The 15,687-nt window shown below is 46.9% G+C and overlaps 1 protein-coding gene across 5 annotated transcripts in view; it reads right to left on the bottom strand.

The window, feature by feature from the left end:
• DAAM1 (dishevelled associated activator of morphogenesis 1) overlaps window positions 1–15,687 on the bottom strand; it is a 96,658-nt gene that overhangs the window by 40,215 nt on the left and 40,756 nt on the right. For all 5 annotated transcript variants that reach the window (XM_030482614.1, XM_030482612.1, XM_030482616.1 and 2 more), the window contains one exon: window positions 4,574–4,663. In XM_030482614.1, the coding sequence (XP_030338474.1) occupies window positions 4,574–4,663 (90 nt within the window). The remainder of the gene's footprint in view (window positions 1–4,573; window positions 4,664–15,687) is intronic.

The raw sequence follows: 15,687 nt of genomic DNA, 5'->3' as shown, positions 1-15,687 counted from the left end.
GCTGGTTCATTGTTTGAAAAGCTTCACTTTAAAATCCAAAAAGATTGCTAACAGATGCATTTTTTGGCTGGAGAGGGAGAAAAACCTTGCTTAAACAAAAGTGTGTTGTGATTGGAACTAAAAAGGTAATTACATTTAAAGATAAAAACTATAAATATTTCCTATTGAAAAATACCCCCAGCCATGCAAAGAGCCTGTTTCTCTTGGTCAGCCTGAGAAAATGACACCTGAGATGGTATTTCAACCTGCTGCTGCAATAACAGCAGGTATATCTGGATTCTCAGGGGCTATGAAACACTTCTCACCCACCCCAGGTGACCTAGGAGCATGGCAATATGCCAAGATACTTTTTCCTCCTCCCCTTGCATGCCATCTTTGTCAGCTTTTGCTCTTAGTTCTGTTACTGCAGGAAAAAAAATAATTTAAAAGTATGTTTTTTTAATGAAGGAAATAGCAACACAAGTCCCATAAATGAGCTGCAGGACTGAACAGGACAAGTGGAAGAGCAACATGGAAAGCGAAGGTCTCTGGAGGGAGTGGGTGGAAGTCACAGTTCGAGGGGAAAGAGGCTGTCTGGCTGGGAAATATAGTACTATTGGAGAGCCATCACTCATTTCCCTATTTATCACATTATTCCCCATTCTCTGTAAAAGCACCGCAACCACTGCTTTCTAATGCAAAGGGATCCTGGTTTTCTGTCTGATGTGTCGCAAATTTTAGATGCAAGTTTTGCTTGCAGGGGACAGCTTAACACTGCTGAGAGGTATGCAGCCAGCGTCAGCGATGCCCGTGAGTTTTCAACACAAGCTTAATGAGTACAGATCACTTCACATCCCTGCAGGTCATTTTTCCCCTACCCTGGCTTTACATATGCTCAGAGAGCTTGGACAAAGCAACAGGGAGGGGGACAGAGCTAGACTCTGCATTCGCATGAGCTGGTTTTTGCTATGGAACCCTTCCACCCAGTTATTTATGCTGAGCCTCTGCGTGAACACCCCTCCATCCACCCAGATTTTGAGGCTCATAAAAATCACCCATCAAGCTGCTTTAATAGCTTGATGTTACAAATGGCTGGCAGGAGGAACCAAACCTCCTGCTATTAAGAGCTGCTACAGACTAAGTGCAAAGTGTTAATTATTAACTCCCTTTGGAGTGTGGCTTCCTGACAAAGGCCATCCTGAATCACCCTCTTCCACTAAAGCAAACCCACAGCCAAGGAAACAGTAAAACTGGAAACCCTTCTGCTTCCTCCGTGCACTTCTGAGCAATATCCCCTCCTGAAGAACAGGGCCAGCAGGGAGTGAAATATTTTGGGATGAGGTATGAAACGAGTCACGGTCCAGAAATATCCCTTCTAAAAGCAGATTTAATCCCACCATTAATGCATCCCCACCTTTGCACTTCTCTGCTTTATTACAACTGTAGATGGGGCTGATGACTTCAAAGAATGTCTCTAATAATCTTTAAATCTCTCCCCTGACCCATGCACTGCATGGCTGCTGGATTGACTTCAGTTCCCATTCGGGTTGCTGCCAACCAGCTTGCCAGCCACCATCGTGAGATGCTTTTTATCTCTGCCCCACCCCAAGCATCACAGGCTGATGCAGGCCAGATGGGACCATGAAGAGCTCATCTAGTGCAACCCCCTGCTCCAACCAGAGGCAGAGCTAAGGTCAGAGCAAGTGTCTCCATGGACGGAGAATCAGGGAAGACAAAACCTTCACCCTACCAAGCTGATATTGTGGGCTGGAATAAAACCAGCTGCTTGCAGGGCAGAGAAACCAGGATACGGGGTTGCAGGCCAGGGGGAAATACTCCAGAGAAGGAAACATGCCTGTGGAATAGCCAGTTTTCCCTTATTTCCTCTCAGGTCTCACCTAAGGCCAGGTGCTGCCAGGTCCCTTTCCAGGACAACCCACCACAACAAAATGTCTCATTTTGGTCACCTTTTACCACATCTTGCCCATCATGGGAATATATAAAACATGCTATAACTGGGATGTGCTCTGAAGAGCAGAGTATGGTGAATGACACCGACGGCAAAGCAGAAGCATCAAACATGGCACACGGCAGTAGTGAACGTGCTGAAGGGACAGATATTCAGATATTTTCTGTGCTGCACACACCTCTGCCATCAGTGGAGGCAGGGAAGTACCCTGGCTGCATGGGCTGCGTGGCTGCATGGGCCATAGCACAAGATATTTCGGAGCCCAGCAAAGCTGGTTTTTGAGGAACCAAGAGAAAGCTGGGCAGTGTCTCTGTCCAGCCTTGTGATGCTCTTTTGAGGGAGAGGTCATTGCTACTGGTCTCAGCCGTTGTAGGGGGAGCACAGCAACCAGCAGGAAAACAGGGAAAATGCTAAAAATTAGGAATTCCCCAAACTGGGGGCTTTGAGACTGTGAGTGGTCACCTCATGCTTTACAGGAGCCAAAACTGGCAGCAGGGGAAAGAGAAAAGAAACTGCTCAGGGGACAATTTTGGATCCTTGGTAAGTCAGGTGGCTGCCTGCGATGGATATCCACCTTTGCCAGCCCTCTGGGATATCCCAGGTGAAACTGAGTGTTACAAGCATCTCAAGCAACAACATGCTAATAAACAATGGCAGAACAAAGGATTTGGGTCCACCCTGGACCTCTCAAATCACCACCACTGAGACTGCAGCCAAGACAGGGAGGTAGGGCCACTGTCCTGTCTCCAGCTCCACTAGCCCAGCCAAAACCCTGCCATTGCTCTCAGCTGGAAAAGCCCAGCCCCGCTCCTTGATTCCAAGCTACCATGTCAGTGATTTGTTCTCATAAAAACATAGGTACATGGTAAGATACCACAGGCTGCTGGGGTAGCCTCATCGCATAGGAGCATGACTGCCCAGAGCCTGTCATGCAGAGAGACATGTTCTCCAGCCCACGTGATTCCTGGTTTCTTCCACTGCAGGAGCCTCTTTTGATAGGGTCTTGCTCATTTTTAATTAAAAAGCAGGAGAAAGGCATTAGTCTCCACCAGTACATCTCCCTCATAGCAAGCAGTGGCATGTACGCTCTGCAGCTCACAGAGATGGTATCACAAACAGGGAAGGAGAAGAATGAGGACCAGAGCATTATGGCAGTCAGGATCAAGCCTTGAATGGGAGCCTGCTTCAAGGACCTCTGTGGATGCCAGAGGGTGCTTCTATGACTCTCTCTGGGAGCATGAGTTTCATAGCACAGCTTTTAAAAAAATGTGAGGTCCAAGAGGTGCTGGAACAGGAAAGAGGCACCATCAGCCCCATCTAAACCCTTCCTCAGGAGATTAGATAGCATGAAATCTCCACTCAAAATAATAATTGCGTGGCTTTGCTTGATTTAAGTCTCTGTTGTCTCCCCTTATCCAGATGCACCAGAGTACAGCTCTGCTTATCTGACAGCCAGTGATGAGCGAGCATCCCCTGCCCATTTTCTTGTTGATTCAGACTAGTGCCTGTAATTTGTTAACATCTCTCCTCCCCTCTGATTTAAATCTCGGGCATGGCAGGCCTCTGTCTAACAATAATATAGGGATTTCAGGGGTATTTATGAGAGGCTTAAAACTTAATCCTACATGAGCAAGGTAAGCCTGCTCTTGGCCCAAAACACGGCTGGAAAATCTAGTGCCATTGCTACAGCAAGAGAAAAGAGGCATTAATGGCAGCGACTGCTCTTTGAGCAGGGCCAGGCGACTGCCAGCACCGCCGAGCCAACTCCTGCAGCCAGGTTAGGGGACACAGTGGTGAATTTGCAAACTGAATCATAGAATGCTTTGGGTTGAAAAGGACTTTTAAAGGTCATTTAGTCCACTCCCCCTGCAATGAGCAGGAACATCTTACCATTATCCCAAACAAGGGATAGGGAGGGAGGGAGAAAGGTTGTGAAGCAGTCTGCTCCATCCCAGATGGACCATGAGAGCTGCTAACAGCATTGCTGCATGCCGCAACTGTGAACCTGTCCAGCGGCACCACGGACTTTGGCCACCCAGGCATTGATTTACCAGTGGAAATACAAACAAACCTCAGTCCTTGAACTTTATCTAAAGCTTGATGCAACCAAGCTCAAGCTCAAACATCAACGTATCTCTGCATTGGGAAGATGCCTGTGAATGTTTTCAGCTTAAGAAACGTAGCCACGAGGGCAACACTGCAGAGCAGATGCATCATGCTGGGAGTTGGGCAGACAGATCAGTGACTTGCATCAACCCGTTTCTTATCAGTAGTACCTCAGTTACACCCATAAGCCTAGAGCCCTTCATCGCCCCAAGGGTGACACATCTTACCCTAAAAGCAAGCACCACCAGGCCAAATCATCTGCGGTGGCACGGCTTCCCCAGTGCACTTTACATTTGTGCATTCCTCCAGGAAGAGTTGGTGGGAGGACAAAAACGATGCCCAAGCCTGTCTCATGGAAGCAAACTGGAAACCTAGGGGAGGGGAAGGCTTTCAGGCAGACTGTAATCAGTTCCCCAGACATCAGCAGAGAAGAGCTATGTCCTTTGCCCCATCTCCTCCCCACCCTGCAAAGGAGGGAAGGGGCTCAGCCCCCAACCACACCGCAGATGGGTCTCTTACTTTCTTCTTGCTGCAGTAGATCTGCCACTTCTTCTCTGCTGGCAGCGCAAACATGGCCTCCCTGTGCTTGTCTGTGAGGTCAAGTTCATCCTGGAGAGGGGAAAAAAAACCCACAAAACATGCAATATGAATACACAAATGGGTGATGGCACAGACACAAACCCACAGTAAGCAGTGTAAATCAATGTGGTGCCACAGCACAGCAGTGGTCCTGCAGCATCGCCCCGTGGCTATCAATTTGTCAGGGCAATGATGCTAATTCTCATCCTGATGTTGCTGACCTCCCCCTGACTCCTGAGCTGCAGCCGGCTGCTTCGAGGATGGGGCTGCAAACCTCCCAGCCTCCCTCCTCTGGGACATCACCTTCACTGCTTTTAAAGGCAGCAAGCACTTTAGAATGGACTTCCACCAAGCCGTTACAGCTGCCCACAAGATAACCTCGTGCAGAGGACTGAGAGCTCCAGATGACAGACTGCACCTAAGACACATACAGTGAAGAACAATTCAAATAGGACCTTTCTTTTTTACCACCACAGATAACTGCTTACTGAGCATCCTGAGTGGCCCAGCCCATTTCCATTGCTGACACCCTCATATCGTGGAAAACTGTGGGGGTTTTTCTGGCTTTTGGTTTGTTTTCCTAGAACTAAAAATAGAAAGCTCTTTTCCTAATATCTATAGTTCATAAAGAGGCACATCCTCTCCACGAAAACTGGACTATGTGTTGCCTGGCAGAGATAAAGCTGTTTACTGGCTGGAACCTTTACTGGTTTATCTGATGTTATTTTAAAGGACACATCCATTTTCAACTTGGAGGCTCGGTTAGCAGTGTGCCCTCTGCCAGTATTATCAAAACCTCATCGCTTTCTGGTGCTAGATGTAGGTCAAAGCTTTTATCAGTGAACTAAATAAAACATTCAGTCAGGGCTGGGAGGATCATTGCTAAAGCCAACATTGATCTTACAACCATGGATGTCTCTTAAAATCACCACCACCAATGACAACCCTCATGCTGGAGAGGTGTTGGTTCAGCAGTGGGAGTGCTGGAGATGCTGCAGAAGGTCACAGGGGAGCCGTGCCAACTCATCCCACCCAGCCAGTGGATTTAAGTAAGAGGATCCCCATTAAAAATTACACACTTAATTCCAGGAGCTAAAAAAAAAGAAAAAAAGAAAAAAAGAAAAAAATTAAAGATACCACATGGAGACCCATTAAAGTTTCCCTGCCTGAAAAATAATGCTAATCAACTAAAGCTCGTGGCCCCTGGTACTCCAGGGGGTACCAATCAAAGGTAAAAGCCCCATTTGCTGAAGGCTGAGCAAGATGCCTACGGGGAAAGATGGGTCCGTGCATCAGCAACCCTGCAGGCCACGAAGAAATTCAGCTGATCTAATTAAAGCTCATATTGCACCCAGTAGCCAACGGAGCCTTCAGCTATCTTGTAACCCAAACCCAAGGGCCCTCCAGCACAACATGCAGCAATGGAGGACTACCAGTGGTCCTAAACATCTCAGAAAGGCTTATACATCTATTTCAGGTATTGATTTCACTTCTCAAGGAAATTACTCCTCAAAAGGACAGGTGTTGTGGAGCTTTTTCCGTTATGTATGCATGGAGGAGCTTTGCTTCTCCCTTGACATTTTCCCCACGTATCAACCAACTCGTCAAACCACAGTGCTGCACAGAGCTGACACCAGTGGAGCTCTGGAAGCAGACTTGCAAGACACCCTTGCAACAGAAATAAACATGCTGCTACGACAGAGACTTGGGAAAAAGTGAGGAATGAGAAAGCCTGAGCCCAATCTGAGACTCCTCTCCTGCTCTTGCACCCAGGGAGGATAACCTGGCTTAAGGACTCCTCCAACAAACACTGCTTTCAAACCTCCTTACAATTTGGGAGGTCAGGGATTCGTGTCCAGCAACCGACCTCCTCTTTAGCCTTGGGCAAGCCTTGCCACCCTTCCACGCCTCAAAACCGAAATTGCACTCGATGTCCTTCGCAGTTGTCTCATCAGGCTATGAGCCGCTCAGACATCCAAGCTCTGCTTCCACCCCAGTTCTGCATGTCTAAAGGCAGCAAATAGGATGACACCTGACAAAGGGACCCAGATGAAATTCAGCTGATTGGAAAAGCACATCTGGAAATGTGGGAGAGGACTAGTATCTCCTGATGAGTATTCACCTCTGTGGTGAGGGTTTGAGTGAGCACAGGAAAGTGCTTCCTCTGTGACCCTGCTTCCCTGCCATGTAAATCTGGGATTCAGGCATGAAAACACCAGCCATGCACATCTGTACTTAGGTCCTTAGAAAAATATTTATTGAAATTTTCAAAATACCAATACCCTAAAAACACAACTTGTGCAAGCATGGAGATTTATTAATGGAGAGAAAAAATCTAAACCGAGCTGAAGCCTAGGCAGGAGCAAGAAGGGATAAAGCAGAACAACATATTAGGTGCTCATATGTGACAACATGCAAACACATCCAAAAATGTTGCAGAATCGCTTCTGAGTCTCACACAGAACGTTTCATTGTGCCCCGGCTCTTATATGTTCAGCCATTGCAGCCCTGCATCACTCAGCAACACCTACCTAATGATACCTTACAGGATGCGTGGGAGAGGTGTTTATACAAATACTATGTGTTACCCAGTGAATAAGAAAATCACCATAATCAAACAGATTGTTATTCTGCGCTGCAACAGTGACTTAACCGGGAAGAGTGAGGTGTTCACTGGTTTTATGTGCATGGGGATTCAAGCATCCACCTCCAGCCCTTCACTTACTGATGGGTATCTCAGTACTCCTTGACCCCAGGCAGACTGCTCAGAAACTGCCCTTCAAAAGGTCAAGATAGGACAGGAACATCAGTCATTTTCTGGAGGCTCACAGCCCACCATAGAAATGTAGCTCTGACAAAGCCTTTAGCAGCAAATGCACGGTGGATTTGTAGTGCGGCAGAGAAGCCGTGCACAACCTCAAACCCATATATGCCTTCAATTAATAATCATGAGCTCAATAATTAGGTGATTCTAACTGGCAATTAATTTTATAAGCCATTTGCAAGCCATGCACTCCTGCTATAGCATGCAAAGTTGGCAGCTGTTGAAGAGTGAGAAGATAACCAGTGGCTCGAAGTCCATCACCCCTGAAGCCCTCATTCCTCACTGCAGCCTCACCTTTCACAGCTCTGCCCCTTCCACCTGGATGCCTCCCACAACAGGATCTGCCAACTACACTATTTTAAACATTTTTTTGGAATCTGGTCAAAGGCATATAAAATAACAGCCTCATTTTGCTACCAAAAGGAAGTCTCTGCCCAGAGTGTTTTTACTGGAAAGAGATACGAAACTCTTACATATTTGTCCCGTACAGTTAAACTATTCACCTTTAGATCAGGAAACATGTTTTCACATTAAATCTTCATTTAAATATGATTTAAAAACAAACTCACAGGGAGATTTGATTCTCAGCGTGTATTTGTTATTTCTAGGAAGTAAAATACTTCCATGCAGCTTGCTTTGCTGATGGCTCTCTGTTCAAGCGAGGCAAACCTCCCCCTCTGAACACAGCACAAGCTCCAGTGAAGGCTATCCCACACCATTCTCCTAAAGCTACCTTAGAAACAAGTGGCTCAGCTCAGCATGCTGTGAGAACAATCCCATGGGCCAAAGCTTTTATCAACTAATCTATACCTTTTGCTTGGAGGACACACAGCAGCAGATGTTCCCATGGTCTGTACCTCCCTAAGCTGGCAACTAAGTAGTATGAGAAGCTCTGGCCACTGAAGCTCTTCTGGTTTGACCCCCTGATCCAGCAGGGCCATCTAGAGCCACTGCCCAGGACAATACCCACATGGATTTTGAGTATCTCCAAGGAGGGACACCTCATCACCTCTCTGTTTTTTCAGCCACCGTAGTCTCCAACTACCTCCTGAATGCAAAGCCAGAGCAAGCAGAAAAGTGAGGCACTGCGCCTGGAAGAAATGCTTGATCCTCCCAGCAGAAAAGGCATCAAGTCCAGCCCCAGACTCACAGCGTATTCCTCAGTGTAAGCTCCTGCCACTTTGCCCACGCCATGGTGGAGGTTTTAATGAGCGTCTTCCACAAGGCAAGAGCCACAGGTTTTAATGGAGGCAACAGCAGGAGGCCAACAGGATGCTGCCAATACCTTGACTTCAGAAATGACCTCCAGGATGGATTCTCAGAGCCAGGCAAGCCCAAGCACTGCCCATCCACAGCTGCAACACCTCAGCACAATCATCACAGGTTCCTCCCCTACATAGAATCATAGAATGCTTTGGGTTGGAAACATTCCACAGATCCCACAGGCCACCAAACATTCTGCAAGAAGTAGTTGGGGAATAGGGATTAAGTAAGGGACAATTCCCTATACAGGTCTGCACCCCCAAAATATCTTCAGAGATTGTACCAAAAAAATGAAAACTTCTGAGTCTAATGCACTTTTCTGGCTAATAAACCGTGTAACTGTAATACATAGAGGAGATGGGGGGAAGCAAAGAGGTCATCCATTGCCATAATTGAAATAAAAAATAATTAAAATTTGCTGGCTTGTTCTGAGTTTTATATGTATGGGCATATATGTATATATACATACAGAAAGACATCACCGGCTCAATAAATGACCAACATAATAAAGATCAAGTGAATTTACTTCTGACAGATGGATGTGGAGAGTTTAGAAACCTCTGTAAGTGAGACCACAGCGTGTAAAGGCAAAGGTCTGCATCCTCAAAGAAAGCATGAGAGATCCAAGATTACTCAAAAAAAAAAAAAAAGAAAAAAACACCACACAAAACACAAACAAGCAAACAAACAAACAACAGATCAAAAGACAAAAATCAAAACAACAAAAAAACCCCAAACAAGCAGTAACTTTTGGACAACATTTGGCATTAACTGTCACAGCATGGGAATTTAAAATTAAACAAATAATGGCCTCTTGAAGCCTGCAGCGGCTTCCTTTCTCAGGGGTCATATCGCTTATTCACTCTCTTCCAGACATTCTTCTCCAAGTTCATCAATTTGCTTTATCCCAGAACGCTGCACTGTCAAGGGAAATGGCAATCAGCATTTTCCCCCCCTCATTCCTCATCTAATCATCTTCCGGTGCACGAATGTGCTGCCCGCATGGCCGGCCGCCTGCCTGCGACTGCCCGCCCTGCCTGCGTGCCACAAACCTCCACCTCACAATCCATCCTGCTTCGCTCGTTATTTTATTTAAAGCTGCTTTCTGAAGAAGGAGGCTTATTAATCAGTGGCTGTTACAGTGCAAACAACTAACCACCTTCATGTGCATCCTGCACTGCTGGAGAGCCTCCTCTATCTGCAACATTTATTTAGGCGATTACAATTCTCAACATACGCAGATTTATCTTGGCTTGTTTTGTTTGGGTTTTTTTAACAAGAAAGTGGTGAATGAAGTCTTTTGTTTTTAGGATTAATAATAAAAATACCTCCTCCCTAGCACATATCTTTTCATAGTACCTTGAGAACTTTAAAACAACCCCTCAGGCAAACTGACCCCAGCCAATATTATCACTATCTATTTTAATTTACCCACGACAACCTGCAGCTGGAATTACAGAACATGAACAAAAATCAACTGCTCATATCTCTTAATGAATAATCATAATAGAAGATTTTTATTAATTTTGCTTTTATCTTTTAATGAATTTTTTTAATAGAGGAAATTCCTTACAGCAAGGAAATGAGAGGCAGCAACAAGGAATAACATGTGTAGCACTTCAAAGTGCTTACACATAGTCAACCACCTCCCACATTTTTAGTCCCAGATTGGAAAAGACCCCAATCCACCCTGCTCTGCAGTTTTCAGTTATTGACCTGAGCACATTGGACAGATGTAATAAAATATATATTCCTTTCTTCTTCTGCAAGAAAGATTAGGGCCATCAATAGCTGATTTAGCTCTTCAATAAACTCTAGCTGCAGCTGCTTCACGTTCACATCAGTTCAAACAACTGGCTGAGGCAGACAGCATGTAATGCTTTAATATCATTTAATTCATTACTTTAATAGGCTAAAGGTTTTAAAGTTGTTCATATTCCAATAGTAGTGTATTTAAAAAGGAAAGTATCCACTTAGGTTTCTAGGTCTTTTTAGTTGTTATATATATGTGCATGTATCTATAACTGCATATATTCTTTTTCTTTTTTGTTTTTTTAATTTATTGAGCTTGGCCTTCTCTGACCTTTTCACCAACATCACTGGAAAACCTTTCCCCCATTTTAATTAACACAGGGTACTTTTCCAGCCCGAGTTATTGATCTACGCCTTCAAAAAGGGGCTGGATGGGAACTAGTGGCTGCAAAGCCTCATGCCAACTCAATCCTGAAAGCTTCCCAAGATGTACAACTCTGCACACAGGACCTGAAGGATGTAATTGAGGGAAGCAGGAGCCAGCTACAGTCTAATGCTGATGGGCAGCGTAAGATGGAAACGGACTCCATGCATAGCCATAGCTTGTATGGGACAATTGGTCCACATTTCCACACAACTCTGGCTTTAGTCACACCTGGCATCCTTTTTAAGAACTTAATCAGGTGCAAAGCTGCCAAAAGCCAACCTCGGTGATGCTTGAATGCTGGGGAATGCCCAGAGTTTGCTGCTGACAGACACTACATCAGGATGAACAGCTTTTATTTGTATCTGCAAACAGACACGAGGCAGACATGGGCTATTCCCTGCAGGAACACTTCCTGCTGAGGTTGGTGATGAAGCACAACCCACGTGCTCAATCCTGATAGTAACTCCAGCAACACCACCCAGTCACCAAGCAGTCAGGAAGACCACTGCCGGCGCAGGTTCCCCATCCAATGAGGCCGATACCCTCCATGGTGACCTGTGTCAGAAATGCTTGGAACCAGTGCTAGCCAAAAACCTAAATGCCCTAATTAAGGTCACTGATGCACTATACAGTGAGCTGCCCAGGCATCTCCCTGGGACGTGGCATCCTCTTTTATGAAGTGCAAAGTGGAAAGCATTTAGCACGTAGACCATATAATTTTTCTGCTTCAGCTGTACTTCTCCTGGAAACAAAAGGGTTTCTTATGTGCTTGCTGCCTCCAGCTGGGGTTCACATTGCCCTATAACATGGCTCCTTTGTAGAATTGCACGTTGGAAACAACATGGGTTTTGGGCAAGCCCCCATGATAGTTTGTAGCTGTAACAGATACTGCAATTACACGAATGCTTCAGCTGAAATACAGCATTCCTTGATGGATTACTTCATTCAGGTCCATGGAACACATGTAGGCAGAAAATCCTTATTTTCTCGCTGAGTAGGTGTGTGACTTCTGTATCAGATGCCTACCTATCAAAACATGTTTAAGAGATTATCTGTGAGGGTGTAATGCCACGAGCTGACAAAAACAAGCGCCGTGATCGGCAGGCTGGGATAGGAATGTGGCAAGTCCAATGAGCAGAACCTGGGCAGCCCAGTGAAAGTGTCCTTTGTACAGCACACAGTTCCCTGCAGAGTGAATTCAAAATCATGTATTACCAAATCATTTGGTTTTCCTCCTTAAAAGTGATTCATAAGCCAAGGGATGTTGGTCTTGGGACACAGTGGTGAGATGGGGTCAGGAGCCCCATGCTGAGTGTCTGGCCCTGGAGACTCTGCAGAACGGGGTGTTTTGCCCAGGACACAAGGGCTACTGCCATTGGTTTGGGTTTTTTTTCTGGGTACCAACTGCATGCTTTTCTTTGCAGATATAGGGGGAAATGGCTTTGGCCACCATTCACTGCTTCTTGAAATCCTTAAGTCCTTAATGCTGAAAAGGCCAGGCAGGAAAAAATGACAGCTGACCTGCAAGCATGAAATGCAAAGCCTGGCTTTGCAGCTGATCCCTCAGCTGTTACTTAAATGCCATGTTGTTTTGCAAGGCCCAAAACCTCATACTTTCTCCTTATTGAATTAGAAACCAGGGGAAAAGCACATTATTCAAGTTCCTAAGTAAAACTGGATATTGCTAGCAATGAGTTCCCAATCCAGCACTGCTATTAGCACGTAACGGTGCTCACACTGACCCCATCACCATTCTCTCCTTCGCATTAGGGTTGTCTGCTCCCCATTCAAGCAGCATATAAAAGAGCAATCATCCCAGCATACCAAGAGGGCAGGAGGGCACAGCTCTGCAGCACAGTTACACATGGAGCATCTTACCCAAGCACCCCACATTGTGAGCCACAGACCGAGCACCTACCATGAAGCATTTCAAAGGTGACACAGAATCAACCTCTGTGACAGGAGATGCTGTCTCCTAATAGATAGCATCCAACAGCGGCTCTGGTGAAATGCATTAGTTGCCCCACATACAGCAAAACCAAATGCTGTGATATATCTTGTAAGCTGTCAGAGACTTTCTAATGGTTCCCCAGGCTACAGAGTTTCCACTGCTTCATAAAGCAGCAGGGAGGGATGGAGCAGCCTTCCAGGCTGTGGGAGGGGAAGGCATAAAGCCCAGCACTTCAGAGCCTGTGCGTGAATATCTCCCTGCCAGCAGATCCCAGTGAAGGTAGTCACCAACCCCACGCAACATCAGAGGCAAGGGTCTGCGCCTGTCCTGAGCCCAGAGACCTGGGGACACTGCACAGCCACTCACCTCCCAGTGTCACCTCTTCAGGTCACCTAAAACTTGCCAGCTGCTGAAGTCTGGGTGGAGGAACCAGGGGAAACCTGCTCTGGTTTCATAGACTAAAAATGGGCTGCTGCACATCACAGGTGGGATGCAGAGCTAGACAGCCACTGCTCTAATCTCTTCCAAGTCAGAGGCGAAAAGTCTGAGAAGCCCCATCAGGAGCAGTAAGTGGAATTTCCTGAAAGCCCAGGTATTTGATAGGAAGCACTGGCACAGGGATGGGGCAGCCCAGAGAAGCTGTGGCTGCCCCATCCCTGGCAGTGTTCAAGTTCAGGCTGGACGGGGCTTGGAGCAACCTGGTCTAGTGTAAGGTGTCCCTGCCCATGGGAAGGGTTTGGAACTAGATGATCTTTAAGGTCCCTTGCAACCCAAACCATTCTATGATTCTATGACAAGCCTCAAGGGGCAGCTGGGGCAGCATGTCATCTGAGCCCATCCCTTCACTGGTGGGGACGCAGGCTGGGAGCAAGGATGCAGGACCAGGAAAAGGCAGCACCTAATGCTCCAGGGGCCAGCAAAGCCACTCTGGATGAGGCAGCTCCTCTGAGTATCCAGGCAGTCTGAGTCACCTGAGCATCACTCTCGTACTGCCAGGACAGAGATGCTATTGCAACCTGCATCACTAGGAAGAGAGCTGGTGAGGAGTCCTGGGTCATGCTGGGGCTCCCACTGCCCTCTCCAGATCAAACCATTCAATCGCCCTGTGCCTCCACCCCCCACCCGGCACACGTCCCACAGGGCCAGCGCACACCACCACACACAGAGCATTTCATTACAAACCTCAGAGTGACAAGAAGTGTTAAGCAGATATAAAGGACATCAGCCATTTACCCATCTGGTGGAAAGTCTAGTTGCTGGCAGAAAACAGAGAGGATTGTTATGGCAAGATCTACCATATGGCACCATTATGTGGAGATTTGCAAGTGCTTTCTTCTGAGCATGCAAGCAAGATTTCAGCCTTTGAAGAAACACCGTATTGTTAGCCTAGATATGCAGAAGCCTCTTGAAAGAAGCTGTGGCAGATGGCACAGCTTTGTTCTCCTAGTTCGCAGGCAGCTTGTGCAGCCCCAGATATTCCCCCTTGCTGGGGCTGAGCAGCCCCACAATACAGCAATCCTCCTGATGTGTCCTATGGGAGAACTGATGGCTCCTGAAACTCAGTAAAACCAATGGATGTTGCCTGGCAGATATCACACCACTGCACAAGCACCAGGAAGCAAACACCGCCAACCCCAGCCGGCAGGATGCACTAGTGTCAATGCAAGGAGAGCTGCATGAAATGTAAAGCCTTGTCCCAGCCAAGGGAGCTGCAAATCAGTAAATCTTGTCGAAACATCTCATTGTTGTTTGTGCCTTTCTGCCAGCACCTGCCCTCCCTGGGTGGCTGAGTCTGGCCGGAGCCCCGGCAGGACAGCGCACAAAGAAAAGCCTTTCAGATGGGGCCAGTGCCTGCTTGAGCGACATCCCAACAATATCCTGACGAAAACCCATTCAGCCCAGCTGAAGGGAAAGGAACGGAAAGGGAAAAGGCTCCTCTGGGAGGAAGCAGTGATCAGTCATTGACCACAGTAACAACATCTGCATCTGTCCTGAGCCAAGGAGAAGCCCCTGCCTGCTGCATACTGCTGGCTGGGACAGGGTGCATCGTTCCTGCAGACCAGGGTGGAAATCAGGAATTTCTTCCAGGTTAATTGCTCCTGTTTGTGCCCAGGCAAAAAAATCAACCATCCCCTATTTTCCTGTTGTTTCTTCTGAGAGACACTTACATGGCCACAGAATAAAACCCTAATTATTTATCTGTTCTATTTAACTATTCTAGTTGGAATCTACAATGTCCATTTAACATAAAGCAGACCATAAAACAGACACTAGGAGAGCAGATCAAGCCTTTAGCTGACCTTGCAGTCACAGCTGCTCCACGTCCCTCTGCAGCTCAGGCCCTCGTCCTCTGCTGCTGGCATGGGACAATCACCAGTTTCTCACGCTACGGATGTTTCCTGACTCAGACAAACAGGCACACTTAAAAACACCCAATGCCCAGAGAATATTTTGCAGGATGGCTCCAAAAAGAAGAGTTTTGCCCTTTGACGTATGCAGCAGGCTGTGATCTGCGGAGTAGGGACCTTGCTGGATTGTTGGTCTCTGTGGGAGGACTGTCCACCCTGTCCACCCAAACCCACCGCTGCAACATTCCCAAAGATATCACCCATCCCAGGCCTGAATCTTCCACCCTGCCACTCAAAGTCCCTAGTGGGAACAAATGGGGTAGAAAAATCACTATTAAGCTGCAAGAGAAGAGCTAGCAAAGCCTCCAGATCCCCTTCACCCCCTTTGACATCCCTCAACCCAACAGACTGAGACAACCAAGGACCTTGAAGGAAGCCTTGGTCCCACAGAGCGGGAAAAACCCATCCCTCTCCAGATGGTTGAGCGCG

Source organism: Strigops habroptila, chromosome 4, assembly GCF_004027225.2.
Source record: "Strigops habroptila isolate Jane chromosome 4, bStrHab1.2.pri, whole genome shotgun sequence".
NCBI classification, from domain to species: Eukaryota; Metazoa; Chordata; class Aves; order Psittaciformes; family Psittacidae; genus Strigops; species Strigops habroptila.
This window is presented reverse-complemented; position numbering and strand designations above follow the sequence as displayed.